At 57.3% G+C, this 18,315-nt stretch overlaps 2 protein-coding genes across 2 annotated transcripts; both read left to right on the forward strand.

Annotated features, from left to right (window-relative positions):
• The first annotated feature begins 1,160 nt into the window (after positions 1–1,160).
• LOC132333959 (transforming growth factor beta activator LRRC32-like) lies at positions 1,161–4,219 on the forward strand. The gene is made up of 2 exons (XM_059859568.1): positions 1,161–1,664; positions 2,206–4,219. Exons 1-2 carry the CDS (start codon positions 1,560–1,562, stop codon positions 4,141–4,143), a joined length of 2,043 nt encoding a protein of 680 aa, XP_059715551.1. The 5' UTR covers positions 1,161–1,559; the 3' UTR covers positions 4,144–4,219.
• A 6,555-nt stretch (positions 4,220–10,774) lies between these two features.
• On the forward strand, positions 10,775–14,560 carry LOC132333746 (protein Wnt-11b-like). The gene is made up of 5 exons (XM_059859145.1): positions 10,775–10,845; positions 10,941–11,161; positions 11,540–11,817; positions 12,489–12,781; positions 13,476–14,560. The coding sequence occupies exons 1-5, from the start codon at positions 10,775–10,777 to the stop codon at positions 13,648–13,650; spliced, it is 1,038 nt and encodes a 345-aa protein (XP_059715128.1). The 3' UTR covers positions 13,651–14,560.
• Positions 14,561–18,315: the final 3,755 nt, after the last annotated feature.

Below are 18,315 nucleotides of genomic sequence, written 5' to 3' on the forward strand. Positions count from 1 at the left end.
GTTTGCTGGGTCTGATCCATGCCCGGTGCTCCTGCCAAGGAAGTTCACAGCCTTGGGATGCAAATGCCCAGGGATTCTCTGCAGAAGTCCCTGATCCAAATCAGGGACTTTTCAGCTGCTGACAGGGGCTGTGTCACCGTGCAGAGCCATGTCCAGCAGTTGGGGTGCAGGGGGACAGGCTGGGCTTCCCCGGGCGTGGCAGGGCCGGATGTGCTGGTTCTGCTTCTGGGAGGGCCCGGCCTGGGGGTCATCCAGAGGTCGGTGTTTCCCTGGCAGAAGCTCACATCTGCACAGATGTGCTTGCTGCTGCCTCCAGCCCCGGCACCGCAGGGCATCAGCCCAAAACGCTGTCCCTGGTCTGTCACCACTGTCCTGCCTGGCTTGGATGCTGGGGACACCCGGCCAGCTCAAGGCTGAGTCACATCCTGAGGTGACAAAGTGTCCCCCAGCACGCCGACTGTCAGAGGGTGAGGGGTAACTCAGTTGTGTAATTCTCTGTGTGTGTATATATAGAGAGAGAGATAAATAATCTTATTTATTTATGTATTTTATGTCTGTATACTATTTTTCTACTGCCAGACACCTCCAGGATTAGAGCATGAGCTCTGTGGCTGAAACTCCACATCCTTGGACAACCTTTCAGTAGCCTGAGTTGCTCCTTCACATGCAATTAGCCACATTGAGCCAAAAAAACCCCAAACTGTGAATTTTGGAGAGCGCCCCGTGAAACGTGAGGGGTGTGTCCCCAAGGAGTGTGTCAGCACTAGGTGGCACAAGGACACGGAGATACCATCACAAAAAAATGTCCCTGTGGGTGGGGCAGAGCGGGCGCACAGTTCCCACCTGGAGCTGCCGCAGGGACAGTTCCCTTCTGCTCCTGCCCTGGGCCAGGAGATGACCCGGCAGCCCAGGTGGGGACACGGCGTGTGACAGCGGGGAGCCCAGGGCCCCGCAGAGCCCTGGGGAGGGAGAGGAGGAGGAGGAGGAGGAGGAGGGGGATTCCAGCTCCGTACATCCCGCTGGGAAGGGGCGGTGAGCCCTGGGAAGCTGTTTCCTGAGAGAGGCAGAGTCCCCTCGGTTGGGCTGCGCTGGGATGGGGAGGGACTGGCACTGCCTGGGTGTGACAGTCAGGTGATCCCACAGCCAGGAGCTGTCCCTGGCTCAGGATGGCTGCAGAAGCCCTCGCCAGCTGCCCCTGGTGTCCCGGGAGATGGCACATCCTGTCCCTGGCACAGTGAAACTCCCCCAAACCCTCTCAGCTTTCCTACGTGCCACCTCTGCCTCCTGGCAATTGATGTCACAGCGGGTCCAGCCGGTCACCTGAGCTCCCTCCTCCCCATCCTGCCGTTTCTCTTTCCCTTCCCTGTGGCTTTGTGCCGTTTTTCCCCCTCTGCGAGCTGATGTCTTTCTTTTCCCACTTCCGTAGCTACGAACACCCACATGCCTTATCTCCTTCCCCCATCCCATCCTGAAGCCTATTTATACAGAGCCTGGCTCCTGCCCAGCCTGCCAGCGACGCCGCAGGAGCGGGACGGGGCTGGCAGCGCCCGCAGCCCAACATGCTCTGGGCTGCACGGGGATGTTTCCTGCTCTGCCTGCTCCCGTCCATCCTCAGAGCCCGGGCTAGCCCCGAGACCAGGCCCAGCTCCCCACTCTGCCAGCAGGTAAGGCTGTTTTCCAAGGAGCACCTGGGCTGGGATGGCTCCAGCAGCGTGGCTGGGGCTGCCAGCATCACCCTGGGTCTCCTCTCTATGCCTCTCACCTCCCTCCAGCTTCCATCTATTTAACTTTCCCAGCTTTTCCTCGTTTTCCTGCCTTGGAGGTGGTTTCCTGTGAGGTGGTCCCTGGCATCCAGCTTCTCCCATGTCCCTGCTATGCCTGAGGTGCTCAGAGCATGGAGTGCAGGGATTCCAGTGAGGCAGCTGGGAGCCTGGATGGGGATCAGCAGGTTTCTGTCTCCCCAGAAAAAAATCAGCTGCTCCTCATCCAGGTTCCCAACTCCAGAGGAAAGCAGAGTGAGAGGAAAGGGAGAGCCTACACAGCGCCCTTCCTCTGCCTAGGCAGGGATGCTCTGGACCAGCTGGGCTTGGGAAGGGGGAGCAGTGCTCGGTCCCACTTCTCATGCCCATCTTGGACAGCGGCTGGCTTGCCTGGAGCCGTGGTTTGTAGCCCCCCCTCATTCACAGCTCTCCTGTCTCTCCACAGAGCCCCACGAAGGTGTCTTGCAAAGGAGTTGGCCTGCAGAAATTTCCCAAGGAGCTTGGCCAAGGAATTAAGTACCTTGAACTCTCCAACAACTTCATCCAAAACCTGTCAGGCAGCAACATGCCAGGATTTGGGCAGCTGGAGTACCTGGATGTGTGCTTCAACCAGCTGGAATCCGTGTCAGCCTCCGCCCTGGCTGAGCTGCCTCGGCTGCGCTCGCTCCTCCTGGGGTCGAACCACCTGGACCGGAATTACTTGGCTAACGGGGAAGCTTTCCATCTGCTCAGGAATATAGAGGTCCTGGACCTGTCTGTGAATAACCTGGAGAGCCACATGGCCAGCTGGTACATCAGCAACCTCACCAGCCTGAGGGTGCTGGATCTCTCCGGGAACACGATGACCAAGCTGCTGGCAGGGACCTTCCGGAACTCACCGAGGCTGCGCCAGCTCGACCTCAGCAACAACTACATCATGGAGATCCAGGAGGGAGCTTTTGAGCCTCTGGAAGAGCTGGAGGTGCTGAACTTGGCTTTGAATTCCCTCCACTGTATCTCTGGCTTCAGCCTCACGCAGCTGCGAGTTTTAAACCTCAGCCACAATGCCCTGGAGCTCTTCTCCGAGGAGGAGGGAGCGGAGCCCTACCTGCTCCGAGTGCTTGACTTGAGCCATAACAGACTCCTCTCTTTCCCAGAGCTCCTCAGAGCCCATGATCTCACACACTTAAACCTCTCCAACAACCTCATTGCTTCCCTGCTCCCAGGCTCACCCCATCCCAGGGAGTTTGTCCTGCCCTACAAGGAGATGCAGAGGTTCAACAGGACCGCGCGTCCCGTGGCTGCTCCGACGCACGTGGCTGACCTGGATCTCAGCAATAACCGCCTGCAGCTGTTCCCATTTTCCTTCTTCCACAGCCTGGGCTCCCTGCACAGCCTCAGCCTGGCAAGAAACTGCCTCCAGGACATGGCCAGGGAGTCTGTCACCAATGGCACAGAGCTGTCTGTGCGCTCGCTGGACCTCCGCAGCAACGCCCTCCGTGTGCTGCCACGGTGGTTCTTCGATTCCCTGCCTCACCTGGAATCCATGGATCTGGGCTCCAATAGCCTCCAGCCTTGTGAGAGCCAGGGGAGGGACCAGGGAAGGGGTTTCCCAGGGGATTCTCGCACATCAGCTGCTGGAGACACCTGCACCCCCTTCTACAATGTGCCTCACTTGAAGCACCTGAGCCTGTCCAAGAACAACATCTCCAGGCTGCAGCCCCACGCCTTCAATGGGACCCCACTGCTCTCCCTGGACCTGTCAGGAAACAGAGACTTATCCATGCCCACAGGAGCACTGGCAGGGTTGGAGCTGTCCCTGCAGGAGCTCTCTCTGAGGGACAACCAGATGGACAAGGCAGCACTGCCCTGCCTGGGCACGCTCCGAGTGCTGGACCTGTCGGGCAACCACCTGAGCCTGCTGCCCCCAGGGCTTTCCTGCTCCCCACTGCAGAGCCTGGATGTTCGGAATAACAACCTGCAGGACTTGGAAGCAGTCAGGAGCTGGTCCCACAGCCTGAGGGCCGTGTCTGTGGCTGGGAACCCCTGGAACTGCTGCTCGCTGGGCTGGCTGGGCACGCTGCATGCGGCCGGCGTGGCCGTGCCGGACCTGAGCCAGGCCCGCTGCCTCTTCCAGGAGCACGGCCGCAATATCTCGGCCAGGATCACCGGCACTCCCCGGTGGATCTGTCCCCAGCCCGAGGGCACTGCCTTCCTGGCTCTGCTAGTGGCCCTGATGGGCCTTTTCCTCCTTGGTGCCTGGGTTTTCTGCCTCCTGAGGAAAGGGCAGAAGGCTCCGGGATGTGCGGGACTTGAGAGCAACAGGGTGGGAGCGTCCCAGCTCCATCCCAAAGGACAGGGGCCAGCTGAGGAGAGGCCACCTGACAGCATCACCAAAGTGTAGCCCAGAGCTGCAGCCATCGGTCAGAACTCTAATTATTATTAATAATATTAATATTAATAATATTATTGTGGTTGAAGTCTCGCTGGTGCCTGCATGATTTGTGAACCCAGTGACAGGAGCGTGGTGGGTGCTGGGCTCTGAGCCACCTCCCCTTCTCCAGGAGGGACATTCCCCCGTCCTCTCTGACCCCTGCCAGAAACTAAACATGGAATTTGGGGTGCCATCACACATTCCCATCTTTCAGCACAGGAAGCCAAGCCCTGGGCTGGCTGCACTGAGCACCCCCCTTCCTCCACATCACACTCAGCTGGATGGGAATTGTCTCCATTGGGGCCACCTGGCTGTTTCCCAGCTAGCCCAGCAGCCCCTTTAAAAAGGTTTAGTAGCTCTGCTAACGCCCTGCTGCTGCTCCCGGAGCATTCCCTAACCCAGGAAGGTGCAGGATGGAATGGGAACAGTGCTTGGAGGTGGCTCACAGTACCCAGGGTGGGGAGGGGGTTTCTGTGGGACCCTGCCCACCTCTCTGCTGCCTTTACTTGCTGCAGATACTGTGAGGAATTCCACCCTTTCCTCACCCACTGGGCTAGTGGGAATGGGAGAAGTGGGGCTCTGTGCTGTCCCTGGTTGGCACAAGATGTCCCACCCTCAGTGCCAGGACCCTCGATGTGACAATGGCAGAGACAGCTGGTCCCAGCACGAGGTAAGTGCTGCCCAAGTCATGGTCCTGGGTGGATTTGGCACGCTCTGAGCACCCCCCAAAGCCAGGGATGATCCAGGGGCTCAGACCCCAGCTCAGCAAGGCAGCAGGAGGAGGTGTTGAGTGGGATTGTCACTGTGTGGTGGTGTCCATCTCTCCCTTGAGTGACCTGTCCATCTTTCCAGGGCAGAGTGGAAGCACCTGAAGGGCTGGGCCAGCTCCAGGAAATACAAAACTGAGGCTGCAGTGAAACCTTTAACATTTCACATCCATTTGGTTCCACCTTGGAAGTCCCCAGCTGGGCCCAGTCACCTCCACGCACCTGGTGGGTTGGAGCTGTGGGAGCAAAAGGGCTTGGAAGTTACTTTAAATCCCAATTGCTTCATTTTCTTCCTTTTTTTTTTTTTTTTTTTTTTTCTTTCTTTCAAGCTTATCATGGTTTTACTGGGAAGCAAAAAGGGCATTTTTGGTGTAAAATATATCAGGGCTTCAGCTTCCTGTCCTTTGCTGGGCACACAACTCCAGGCCCCCTGGTGACTTTGGTGGCCCCCACATTTCCACCCCTGTCTCAGTTTCCCTCTGATGCAGAGCTCTGTGCCCTGTCACAGCCAGTGACTATGGCAGGGGAGCCTGTCACTGTGTGTCACCACCCTGCAGGACCTTGGGGACCGGGGGGAACCCAGCCTCCTGCTCCAGGGCTGCTGTTTGCTGGATCTCCTGTTCCCACACCCCCCTTTCCCTTGGAGCTCCTGTTCCCGTGTCCCTCTCAGGTCACAAAAGTCACGGTGCCACAGCCACCACAACCCTTGTCTGCCCCCATCCTGGTGCTCCCTGGCTCCATCCCCAGTGCTGTCCCCAGCTGATGTCCCCGGGGAGCCAGAGCCAGCTGGGCTGGAGTGGAGTGGAGTGTCCCAGGAGCTGCTGTGCCCACCTGAGGCTTCTCCCCAGCACTGTCCCCTGTCCTTGGGTGACACCTGAGCTCCCTGGGGCAGAGACCTGCTTCCCCAGGGTCCCCAGGTGAGTTCAGACTGTCGCTGGGGCAGGATTTGCTTTTCCAGTGCTCACCAAGTGCTGGGACAGCAGCCGGGGGAGCTCAGCACATCCCGACCTTTGCCAGCCTCCTGCCCCAGCACTCGGTGACATTGCAGGGACACTTCGGGGCCCTAAGTGCCTTCCCTGGGTGTTTCTGGTGCATTTCTGTGGCCTCTGCTCCTCGTTTAACCCTTTCCCAGGCTGTATCACAGGAGATGTCCTGGCTTTGTGCTGCCGCTCCCACCAGTATTTTCCTCGCGTTAAGCTGGGAGCTGGGGACGGGCGGGGACACCGGGGACGGGCGGGGACACCGCGTACCACCGGGTGCTCAGGGACACTATGTGCTGCCGGCACTCGGTGCCAGGCGCTGCCTCGGGCATCCTGGGTGTCCCCAGCCGTGTTTATCCAGTGTCGTGTCCCCGCGGAGCAGCAGCTGGCGGGGGTTGACCCCTTCAGGGCAGTGGCACTTGGGGACAGCAGCTGCTGATGCTGAAGTTTCTCTGGGGATTGAAGCATCTGATGGAAAATGCACTAAAAATAGAGGGGGAGAATCCTGGGGCTGGTTTTACCCCACAGAAAAAGCTCCCAAATCACTGGACTTGATCTCAGAGGATTTTTTCCAACATTAAGGGTTCTGTAAAGCCCAGGGTAAAGGGGGAACAGGGAGAACTTCCCGTGCTGGGGAGAGGCTGTGAAGGTGTAGAAAATGAGCCAGGGCAATGGTGTTGGGTTATCACCATCATTGATGTCTGTGTGCTTTCCTGCCTCAAAGAAAAATGGGATTCCAGGTTGTGCTCTCGTGGATTTGCCAAGAATTGAATCTGAGGGCAATGCCCCCTTCTTCCAGCCCCAGGAACAGCTTGGCCAGGAGCAGGACATGAGGTGAGCCTGTGCTGGCCCAGGGTGGGACAATGAGGTGGCACCAAACCACGTTTGTGTCCCCAGAACCAGCACGAGGCCAAGAGAAACCCGGGGTCTGTGCTGAGTTTGCTCTGCTGCTCATCCGGAGCTTCCCGTGCTTTAGGGGAAATGGTTTCCCTATCCCAGGCATGTCTTGGCATTTCCAGCGTTTTCTTGATCCAGAAGGAGGGCAAAAGATCTGTAGAATATTAAATTTTGAACAAATAAAGCGGCAATGCCAAAAATGTTGCATTTTCGTGTCAGGCTGGAAGGCGGCAGGAGTGTAAATTTTGGTCTGACAAAAAAAAGCAGCAGTGATTAAAATGTTGTGACCATTGACAAATTTTCTAGAGAACTGGTTGAGAAATCCAGAAAAACTCATTCTTTCCAGTGGAAAGCCTTCGCATTTCCCTGGATCTGCATTTTCAAAGAAGAATAGATTTTTATCAGAAATTTCCACCGAGCTGTTTCAGTAACCCAGGTGGAAATTACCTTCCCTCGACCTCGACTCGTTTCAATTACAGCAATTTTGCTTTTCCTCTTTTTATTTCTTTTTTTTTCCCTTTCCCCTCTTTTTTTTTTTTTTTTTTTTTTGGGCTTCTGTTTGTGATCCAGAGCTTCATCTGCTGCAGGAGTTGAAGGTTATCCTGGGAAGTGCCTGGCAGATCTCCCTCCTCAGGCCATCCCAGCTGGGCAGAGAGGAGAGCATTTCTCCTCCTCTGTGTTCAGAGCCAAAATTAACCTAAATCTCCCCAGTCCTGATAAGATAAGGAAGATAAGGAGTCATTTCACCCAGCTGATGGTACATCCCTTTCCAGAGGGCTGCTGGAGGTACCATTTCTTTTATTTTCCCTGATATTGCTGCAGCTCCCATTCCCAAATCCTTTTGATCTCATCCAGGCCCATCCTCGTGCTGCCTGGGATGTTCTCTGGTGAATGTGGTGCTTTCTTTGTGGCTTTGGGATGGGACAAGAGACTGGTGGCACCTCCAGGACACCACCCTGTGTCCCTCCCATCCGTAGGGCTGCTTCCCATTATCCCTGCCTGCCACAGCGGCTCCGTGACTGGCACAGCTCCCCTGGCAGCTCTTCCCTGCCCGAGGGAGGCCAGGCGTGTCGTTCATGACACTTTTCCTTCTCTCCAGGGGCTCTGGCTGGGCTGGGAACTCCATCCCGAGGTGCATTGGGGTGTGGCAGATGTGGAACTTGTCCCCCTGGGTCCCTCCTGCCTCTGCAGTGTCACCTCCCCTGGCTGGGGCGGGGGGGGACAGATGTGCCACATGTTCTGCAGCTGGATCCTCCCTGCCAGCTGTGCCTGGGCTGCCTGCATGGGGACACTGCCAAGGGCACAGGCAGTGCTGTCACAGGGAAATGTCACCCCGTGTGTGTCCTCATGCAGAGCCACTGTCCCTGCTCCCAGGTTTGGGACGCTGTGGGGACAGGTGGCACTGGGAGGTGGCTCTGCAGGAGCAGGTCCCTGCCACCCCCAGCCTGTTCTCATGCTCTCTGGAACGAAGAAGGGGATGGTTTCCCTGAAGGAAAGCTGAGCTTTGTGGCAGGAAGTGCTCTTGCCACCCAGGGTGACCGTCCCGCTGCCCCCAGCCTCCAGAGGGGACAGGATGCTGCCAGTGCCCACCAGCAACAGGAATCTCATCCCCAGCCCCTAGGCTGTGGCAGGAGCTCGAAGTCAGTGCCACATGACCACGTGCCACCACCCCCTTCGTCACTGTCACCACTCTGGCACAGCCTCCACGCAAAGGATGTGGCTCCTCACAGGCTGGGCCGGGAGGTGAGGCTGGGGTGGGGAACCGAGGTCACGGGGGCCTGAGGGGACACTTTAATGGCAGGGAAACCCCTGGATCTGCCCCTGCTGAGCCTGGGAGTCAGGGACACTGGGAGCTGGGACAGTGCATGGGAACCCCGCATGCTCACAGGGGTCACAATCCACTCACAGGTGTTTGCTTTGGCCCCTGCCTCCCAGGAGGGAGGGACACCAACCTTTGGCCCTCCAGGACAACTCTTTGCTGTTCCTCCACGAAAGCCTCACCCCAGGAGCTCTGAGCCAGCACCAGCTCTGCCCCTTTAGCCCCTCCTGGAGCTGTCCCCTCCCTGTGTCCCCAGGGTGGCCAACACCAGATTGGGGGATGGGATAGGACCTTTCCCAGTGTTCTCCTGGCTCCTTTGGTCTCCCCCCAGCAGTGAAGCCCCAGCTGGGGAAGGGAAGCCTCTCCTGGGCTGGGAATCCCCTGCTGCCCCCCACCAGCCCAGCTTGGAAGGGGAAGGAAGGGGTATTTTTAGCACTCACCCTCTGTTTGTTCCAAGGATTGAGCTAAAAAGAGGAATTGACGTTCAAAGGAGGGCTGGCTTTGCTTTAAAAGGAAGGGTTTGTGTTTTTCCTACTACTCAGTCATTGCAAAACTTTCCTGTGAAAAGGGATTGGTAAAAATACCTCTGGTGGGAGGTGGCAGCCTGTGACATTGGTGCACAGTTCCCTGTGCTGGCACTGCTTCTATTGCCCAGTCCCCAGGATGAACTCCCATCCCAAAGGAAGGGATGGGGTGGGACCAAGCCCCCTTGTCCTGGTGCTGATCACAGCTCCCATCACCTGTGAAGGGAATTCCCTCCTGCAAGCCCATCCTGGAGTGGTTCCTCTCTGCATTCCAGCTCTCCAGCAGCTTTTCCTGACCATTCTCACAGCTTCAGAACCCCCTGGGAACTCAGGTGCCTTCCCAGCTGCCATCCAACCCCAGAGCTGCCCTGGCAACCCCCTGGAGATCCTCCAGGTCCCAAAACAAGCTGCCATCCACACCTGAGGAGGAGCTGAGCTGGAAGCCACAAGAGACAGAATCCCAAACATCAGGTTTGGTGTTTAGGGGTCATCCCTGTGTTCCTCCTTTTCTCTCTGCCCTTTAACCAATCCCCTTGTAACTTGGTGGGGGATTTGGGAGTGACCTGGGACCCTTCCTCAAGGGCCATTGCTCCAGCACAATGGGCTGTGGCCTTTGCATCCCAAGGGAATAGTTTGGGAAGGACAATGACTCAAGCCTTGTGTTTTGGTTTCAGTGCACATGATCCCAAGTCAAAGGAAGGTCACAAGGGGACAATAATCAACCATCCAGGCATGTCCTGTCAAGGTGAGAGGTCATAGGGGGATGGCAACCAACCCCCAGTTTGGTTCTGTCAAGGAAAAGCACCTTCCAGAAAGAGAGGAAGTAGCACAGCCAGGGAGAAAGTGAAAGCCTAAAAAGTGGGTTTCAACCTGTCATGCCTTCCAAAACCTGGGGTCAGCTGGGCTTGTGTCAAATGTCACCTCCCACTGTGGGAAAATCCCAGCCCACCTGGTTCCTCACAGGATCCAGGCAGCACTTTTGGTTTTGTACTTGTAGGAGAGAGCGATCCCAAGAAATGCACCTTGTGACAGGCACAAGCCAGCCCTGGTGCCCTGCCATGGCAGAAAAAGAAATAGAAATTATAAGCCTCTGCTGACCCTTGAGGAGGGTGCAGCCAGGGGGGTCAGGCTCTGTTCCCAGGGGACAAGGGACAGGACAGGAGGACACAGCTTCCAGCTGTGTCAGGGGAGGTTTAGTCGGATATTAGGGAAAATTCCTCATGGAAAGGGCACCCAGGGCAGCGGTGGAGTCACACCCCTGCAGTGATTTAAAATCCATGTGGATGTGGCACTATGGGGACACGGTCAGCGGTGGCCTTGGCAGTGCTGGAGAAACATCCGTCAGCGGCTCATCCTTCACCCCCCTCCAGGTGCTGTTTGGGGACGGTCACTGCTGAGGACAGCTGGCCTCCCTCCAGCCCCTCCTTGTCCCTAACCCTGTGAATGGCACCGAAACCGCCTTTGTTCCCCTCCCCGGGGGGCAGGACCCGCTGCTATAAAAGGGGTGGTGGGGCCGAGCGGCCCCAGCCCTGCTCCCGGTCCCTGTCCCAGCTCCATCCCAGTTCCCAGCCCCACTTCCAGCTCCCAGTCCCCATCCCTGCCCCACTCCCGGCCATGGGCCGCCCTGCCGCCGCTGTCACTGCGCTGCTGTGCCAGCTGGGGCTCTCCGCAGCCATCCAGTGGCTGTGAGTAGGGACCGGGATGTCTCCTTCCAGACCCCCTCTTGGCGGTCCCTCGGGGCGCTGTGGCCCCCCCCAGTGACCCCCACCTCTCTCCACAGCGGGCTGGCGGGCAGCGGGGTGGCCTGGAACGAGAGCCAGCACTGCCGGCTGCTGGTGCCGGAGCAGCTGCAGCTGTGCCGCCGGCACTTGGAGGCGATGCCCAGCATCGTCCGGGCTGCCCGCCGGACGCAGCAGCTGTGCCAGCAGAGCTTTGCGGACATGCGGTGGAACTGCTCCTCCATCCAGCGCGCCCCCAGCTTCGGCCCCGACCTGCTCACAGGTAAGGGATGCTCCTCCTGCCCAGTCTGCTCTGCCCCAGGAGCGTCCCGGGCTGGCAGCGCGTTCGGCCGTGGGTTTCTGTTTGGGGGTAAATATCCTGCCTTTACGTGGTGTTAATCCTGTGCAAGTTCCGTCTGGGGGAGGTGACAGACAGTGACTTCCATTTCAAACAGCTGCCAGAGGCTGCCAAAAAACGCGGGGGAAGAGGTGGGGATATGGTCCAGTGTAATCCAGGGGCCACAGGTTAAAAGAAAAAACTGAGAGGCCTTGCCTTTATCCTGCCGCAAGACGGAATACAGAAACTCCTTGCACTGAGAGATGTGCCAGAGGAGAGTCTGGCTGGTCGGGGAGGAAGGAAATATCCCTGTTTTCTCCGCAGGAACACGGGAAGCCGCCTTCGTGCACGCCCTGGCAGCGGCGGCCGTGGCCCAGGGCATCGCCCGCTCCTGCGCCTCCGGAGAGCTCCCGCGGTGCTCCTGCGGCCCCGGGCCCGCCGAGCCCCCCGCGCCCGGCTCCCGCTGGGGCGGCTGCGGCGACAACCTGAGCCACGGCCTGCAGCTCGGAGCCGCCTTCACCGACGGCTCCGCCAGAGCCGGCACCGGCGGCACGCCCGGGCTCCGGGCGGTGAACCGGCATAACGGAGCCGTGGGACGGGCGGTGGGTGCGGGACCCCCGGGGCTGCGGGTTGGGATGGGGGATAAGGAACCCACCAGGGCTGCTGCACTCTGGGATGGGGTGTGTGAGCCCCCTGGGATAGGTGGAGCCCAGCACCCCTCACAGCAGGAGCAGAGGTCCCTAGTTTAAGGCAGCAGATGTCAGACAGGATTTTGGATGCCCTGAATATCAATCAGGAGGCAACAAAATGGTCAAAAAGTGTTAGCAGACACCCCCCTACACACACTGCTGCCCACCCCCAGACATCCTATACCCTTTCCACAACCAGCACACCTGACCCTTCACACCAGTACTCCCAGTTAGCTGATATTTCACACCAGTGCTCCCAGTGCTTCTTTCCACCCTTCTCACTGGAAACAGCTTGTCCCGCCCCACTCCAGCTGGGCTCCTCAGCCCATCCCATCTTTGTGCTTCTATCCACTCCTGTTCCCCAGGTGAGGCTTGGGAAGCCTCCAGCCCCTGCTGCCAGCTCCCCTGGAAGTTCCCCAAGGATCAGGTTCTTATCAGAAGGGATTGAAGCAGGGCTGAGCCCCTGATTGCCTCATTATAATCAGCTCTGAGCTCTTTCATGCTTTGAAACTCCCATGGGTGCCCTTGGGAGTCAATCCCTGGGGCAGCACCAGGAGAGAGCAAACTTACCTGTTTCCCTGCAGGTGCTCAGTGACTCCCTGGATACTAGGTGTAAATGCCACGGGGTTTCAGGCTCCTGCTCAGTGAAGACCTGCTGGAAAGGGCTGCCAGACCTGGGTGAAATAGCCTCTGACCTCAAATCCAGGTACCTGGCAGCCCTCAAGGTGACCCATCGGCTCGTGGGGCCCAGGAAGCAGCTGATCCCCAAGGAAGGGGATGCCAGGCCAGTGACAGAGATGGATCTGGTTTATCTCATCAGCTCTCCTGACTACTGCACCCCAAACCCCCAGCTGGGTTCTCTGGGGACACAGGACAGGTAGGAAGAACTCAGCCTCTGATTCCAGGAGTGCTTGTTCCTCTGGGTTTGAGCATCCTGGAAAGCTGATGTGGCTGGGCTGGGGTGAGCTTGCAGGAGATCCCTGAATCCCTGTCTTGTGAGACCTCTCCTGCACTGCTGCATCCAGGTCTGGGACCCCCAGCACAAGACAGGCTGAGACTTGTTCAACAAGTCTATGTGTGCCCATGGAGATGCTCCCAGGTCTGGAGCCTCTCTGCTCTGGAGCCAGTCTGGGAGAGCTGGAGGTGCTCACCTGCCTCCAGGGAGATCTCAGAGCCCCTTCCAGGGCCTAAAGGGGTTCCAGGAGACCTGGAGAGGGACTGGGAACAAGGAATGGAGGGTCAGGACAAGGGGGAATGGCTTCCCACTGACAGGGTTAGTTGGGATATTGGGAAGGAATGCTCCCCTGTGAGGGTGGGGAGACGATGGCACAGGGTACCCAGAGAGGCTGTGGCTGCCCCTGGATCCCTGGAAGTGTCCAAGGCCAGGCTGGACAGGGCTTGGAGCCCCCTGGGACAGTGTAAGGTGTCCCTGCCCATGACAGGGATGGCACAGACAGTCCCTTCCAACTCAACCATTCCGTGATCCTGCAGCCTCCTGCTCTGAGCACACCAACTCTGGGGGAGGCCAGGGCTGGGGAGGGCAGGTCCCCAGGTCCCACATCTCTCTGCAGGCTGTGCAACAGGAGCTCTGTGGGCAGTGACAGCTGTGACCTGCTGTGCTGTGGCCGTGGCTACAACACCTACACGGAGGAGGTGCAGGAGCGCTGCCACTGCCGCTACCGCTGGTGCTGCTCCGTGGTGTGCCGGCGCTGCCGGCGCAGCCTGGAGAGACACGTCTGCAAATGAGGAGGAGAACCCCTGCTGCACCCACCAGGCACAGCTGGACACCAGGAGCCTGTCCCAAGGGATGCTCCCAGCAAGGGGGAGGCTGTGCAAGAAGCCTGGTTTCTCAAGGAAAGCCTCAGACTGAGAGATTTTGGGAAGCCTTTGGTGCCTTCCAACCCAGACCTCAGGGCAGGACAAAGAGCTGCCCTCCTGCAGCTGGTCAGTGGCCAGCCCTTTGTCTCCAGCTAGGAAAAGCCATTGATCATTCTACATTCTCCATTCTCTGGGGGAAACAGGGACCCTGGGCTGCCATTGTCCCTTTGCAGGAGGATTCTGACAGCTCCTGAAAGCCAGGAGTGATAGATGGAAGGGGGTAGAATTGTCTACTGGGAGAAGGCTGCAGGGATGGAACGCTGCTGCTTCTGGTGAGGGGATCACGGGCAGCTCCCTTGGGAACAGGATTCTGCTGTGGGCTCATCCAGGGTGCTCATCCTCAGGGGAGAGCACTGCTCCAGGGCCCTTTGCAGCATCCTAGTGGATGTGTGAAGATGGTGCTGTTCTTGTTGATGGCAGAGACATCAGGGTCTGGAGAGCTCCTGGGGGCTGCCAAAACTGGGCAGCCTGGCAAACCCACGCCTGACCACGTGTTAACAACTCAGCCATGGCACCACTGTAGCTTCTGTCCCCATGTCAGAGGTGGGAGCACCCTCAATACATGAAATTCTCATGGCTTGTCCTTCCTGCCCATCCTTCTGGCCCACTGAAGTCTTCAGCCCACTCCTTCCACCCTTCAGGACCAGGTGTGTTGGAATTCTGGCCTGGAGAGAGGACACAACTCCAGAATCTTGGGGAAGCAAGAAATAACCTTTATTTTCTGTACTTCTTGTAAGTGGGATTCTGGTGTGTGTTTTAAATAAATGTTATAACTCTCTGTGCCTTGTTTTCTAGGACAATCTTTCCTGCATGTCCTTCTGAGCTGATCCTGGAGAAAGAGGCTGTAAGGAGAGCCTTGTGTCCCTAAAGCCCCATGTCCATATTTTTCCTTTCCTTTTCTGAGGACCAGCTCACTTTTAACTCTTTCTGCTTCTCACTGGCCCAGATTTGCCTTTAATTACAGACCCCTGCTTTCCTCTGCTCCTCTTTTATCCCCTGCTTCCTCAGGTGTCTGTCTGCCTGGGATTCAGGGCTGCTGCTGGAAGCTGTGGCAGTCCAGGGTTATTTTCTGATCCTTGGGAATGTGGGCTGGATAAGCCAAGGGTGTGTGTGAACAGCAAGGGGTTGGGAGCCAGGGATGGGGGCTCCCACATTTCGCATAGCATGAAATCTGGCCAAGCACTTGGATGGGATGAGATTCCTGCTGGTGCAGCCTTTGGAGAGAAAGGATGAGTCCAAACAGGTGCTGCAGGGACTTCACAGCACCAGGAGGACAGGTAAATGGGATGGGAATCCTCGGGTGGATTCCTGCAGCTCCCAGCATTGCCTGGAGGCTCCAGCAGCTCCGTTTTATTTTTGGTTCCCATTGACTGGAGTTGGCCGCGCTCAGCCCGAGCCCAGCTGGACGATTACTCATTTCCATATCCATTCCATCATTTTTAATGGTCTCTGCTGGGTCACGGAATCAATGCATGAGCTTTTCTTGTAAAACATCCCCTCCTCTTAATGTGCTCCAGGTTTCCGTGAGAGCAGGGAAGGAGCCAGAGGTGGCTCGAGAGGATGCAGGGGCTGGAAGTTGAGCCCGAGCTCGGGGACTGCCAGGAACGAGCTAACCCTCGTTATCAGTTGTTAATGTGCCATTGACGGGCTCTGCCTGCTGCCATCTCCCTTCCGAGAGCGCCTGGAAAACCGCAGCTGCCCCCAAGGCCAAAAACTATCTCGAGTTTTCCCTTTAGACTGCAATTAGGGGTCGCTGCCCGGCATTCCCCAGAAAAAGGAGTTTCAGCTGCCAGGCTGCGCAGCAACCGCAGTTTCTGTGTCCAGGGGGCTGCAGGTACTAAATCAGGATTGCCTCAATGCCTTCCCTCCATCCGCCTCCCCGCGCATCCCAGATCACAGGGAGGTGACAGCGGGAGGGGCTGCGAACTCCGCCGAGCATTGCAAAACGGTGGTGAGAGGGGAAAAAAAAACCGGGAAGGATCTTGTGGAGTGAGAACTCCAGCCAGGAAGGTGGGAAATGTGATTTGCATTTGGTAACTACAAACACACATGGCCTGGGGGAGAGGAGAGGAGCCACAATAGCTAGGAATGCCCAGGGGGCCTGTCGGGATCCCTCCTAGAGAGGTCCTGTTGGAATTTCTGCCTGGGAAAAGGCAGGGTCAAGTGCTGAATATGCAGAATCTACTCCTCCTCTCCCTCCTTGACTCCAAACCCGACAGGGAAGGGCTGGGAAAAGGCTGGAGGGGTCACTGTGCTGCCGGAATCTTGCGGGAAATGGGAAGGAGCCGGAATTAGTTGGAGAGTGCAAAGGGTCAGGCTGGCAGGGGGTGACAGCTCTGTGACAACGCTCTCAGTGGGGGCTGCTGGAATCCGGGCCCGCACCTGGAATTAGCAGGGATGTGAGATCTGCAGGACTGGGAACAGCCCCCAGGAACCGGGAGCCGGAGGATGCATGCGGTGGAAATGCGCCCTGTGTTTGTCCCCAGGGGTTTTAAGGGAGTAACGCTGGTGTGAACGTGGTTATTTGTTGCTGGTCAGACTTGTGCAAACAATAAAGTCGGGAGGAAGGCGAGTGATTTTCATGGGTTCTTTTGATTTTGCTGTTAAAATGCGGATTTATTTATTTTCCCTTTTATTTCCTTATTCATTGAGGGATGCTGCATAACTCATTCCAGGAGGATAATATGAGCAACAAACCGTAGGGAATTAAGTATTTTGGAGGAAGGATGACTCCAACAGTTCAAGGATTTTTTGGGATATTTCTTCTGCACAGCCCTGGAGTGCTGCTCCCACTGGAATGTGGATGGAGACCTGCACTTGCTTTTCCTTGTGCTGCTCACAGAGCTGAGCCAGGAGCTGGAGAAAGCCCAGGGTGGGCTCAGCTGTGACATCTCACAGAATCAGGGAATCCTGGAATGGTTTGGGTTGAAGGGACCTTAAAGCTCAGCTAGTTCTACCTCCTGGCATGAGCAGGGAGCCCTCTCCTACCCCAGGGTGCTCCAAGCCCTGCCCAACCTGCACTGCTGGGAATATTTGGGGGATGTTGCTGTGACCTTTGGGATGGTTGGTCCGTGCACCATCACACCACAAGACACAGACATGAGTAAACGCCTGTATTTAAGGAAAAACCCTTCCCTCTCTGTTCTCCTTTGTTCCTGGGGCGTTCAGCAGCGTCGTGGTGCTCAAAGGATGACAAACCAAAATAGGGATTGTCCATGTGGGGATCTTCAGCTGAGGGACAGGGACAATCAGGGGTGAGTAAGAGCCATGAGGTCTGAGGGGGAACCAGCTGCAGCCTGAGGAATTTTGGGTGCAGCTAGAACGTCAGTTCTGGCAGGGGCTGTGGGGGGTTTAGAAGGGAAACAGCTCTCCATCCCTTGGAATGATGGAATACTTGGATGGTTTGGTAGAAGAGACCTTAAAGCCCATCTTGTTCTACCCTCTGCCATGGGCAGGGACACTTTCCCCATCCCAGGTTGCTCCAAGCCCCATCCAACCTGGACTTGGACACTTCCAGGGATGGAATAGCTACAGCTTCTCTGGGAAATCCATTCCAGGGCCTCCCCACCCTCACAGGGAAGGATCTGATTTCTCCCAGGCTGGGCAGACATTCCTTCAGGAAGGGAGTCTGGGCACTCTCTCCTCTGCAGAGCAGACACTGCTGCGGCTGTGAATGCCCCTGGGGGCTGCCATCCTGCTGGGAATATCCAGGAGATCCTCCCAGCAGCAAAATGGGGCCAGACAGGTTTGGAGGACCCACAGCACTCCTGGGCTCCGTGAGTAACAACTCATTGCACAATCTGACACAGGATGAAGAAAACAAAGAGTCAATCGTAAACTGAGTCATCCTCAGAGGCTGAGTTGGAATTACTCAGGAGTAACCGGCAGTAGTAGTGGTTGCTACTTCCATACTTTGCTCACAGCCAGGTCAATCACCTGTACTTCTGAGGGAAATAGCCTGCTCCTAAAAGCACACGTTTAACCCTAACCTGCCTGATGCCTGGTTGAATTTTAGAGATCTTGGAAGTGAAATAAATGAAGAAAAAAAGAAAAGTCGCATGTCCCACTTGTACTGTAGTAAAAAATAGAGAATAGGAAGGTGCTGTGCGTAAACAAATAAATTGATATTTATTGACATCCGGTACTGCACTGTCGAGGATCTCCACTGTGTCCACCTTTCATACACCGGGAAAACTGATGTTTTCTGCCAATTTATCTAATAATCCACGTTTTTTTCCAGTTTCCCAGACTCTGTCCCAGCGCTCCCTGCCAGGACCCGCGCGGGCCGGCGCATCAGGCAGGACCTGGCAGGGAAAAGCGTGGGGGCACTGGAGGCCTGTGAGCGCCCCCGGCCGCGCCGAGCAGCTCCTGCCCGCGGTACCCGCACGCCGCGGGGGCTCCGGGGTCTCCAGGACCGCGGGGAGAGCGCGGGGCCATCACGGCGCCCACCGGGCCCGCTGCCCCTCCGCCTGCCCTCACCAACATGGCGGCTCCCGCGCCCCGGCTGCGTCCGTGCCCTCCCCAAGATGGCGC

The sequence above is a fragment of the Haemorhous mexicanus genome, chromosome 14, assembly GCF_027477595.1.
Source record: "Haemorhous mexicanus isolate bHaeMex1 chromosome 14, bHaeMex1.pri, whole genome shotgun sequence".
NCBI classification, from domain to species: Eukaryota; Metazoa; Chordata; class Aves; order Passeriformes; family Fringillidae; genus Haemorhous; species Haemorhous mexicanus.

Excerpts from the sequence above, each read along its gene's own strand:
- LOC132333959 (XM_059859568.1), top strand. The coding sequence starts at position 1,560 with ATGCTCTGGGCTGCACGGGGATGTTTCCTGCTCTGCCTGCTCCCGTCC. Across the intron at positions 1,665-2,205 it reads GCTCCCCACTCTGCCAGCAG|AGCCCCACGAAGGTGTCTTG; the intron begins GTAAGGCTGTTT and ends GTCTCTCCACAG.
- LOC132333746 (XM_059859145.1), top strand. The coding sequence starts at position 10,775 with ATGGGCCGCCCTGCCGCCGCTGTCACTGCGCTGCTGTGCCAGCTGGGG. Across the intron at positions 11,162-11,539 it reads CGGCCCCGACCTGCTCACAG|GAACACGGGAAGCCGCCTTC; the intron begins GTAAGGGATGCT and ends TTTTCTCCGCAG. Across the intron at positions 12,782-13,475 it reads TCTCTGGGGACACAGGACAG|GCTGTGCAACAGGAGCTCTG; the intron begins GTAGGAAGAACT and ends ATCTCTCTGCAG.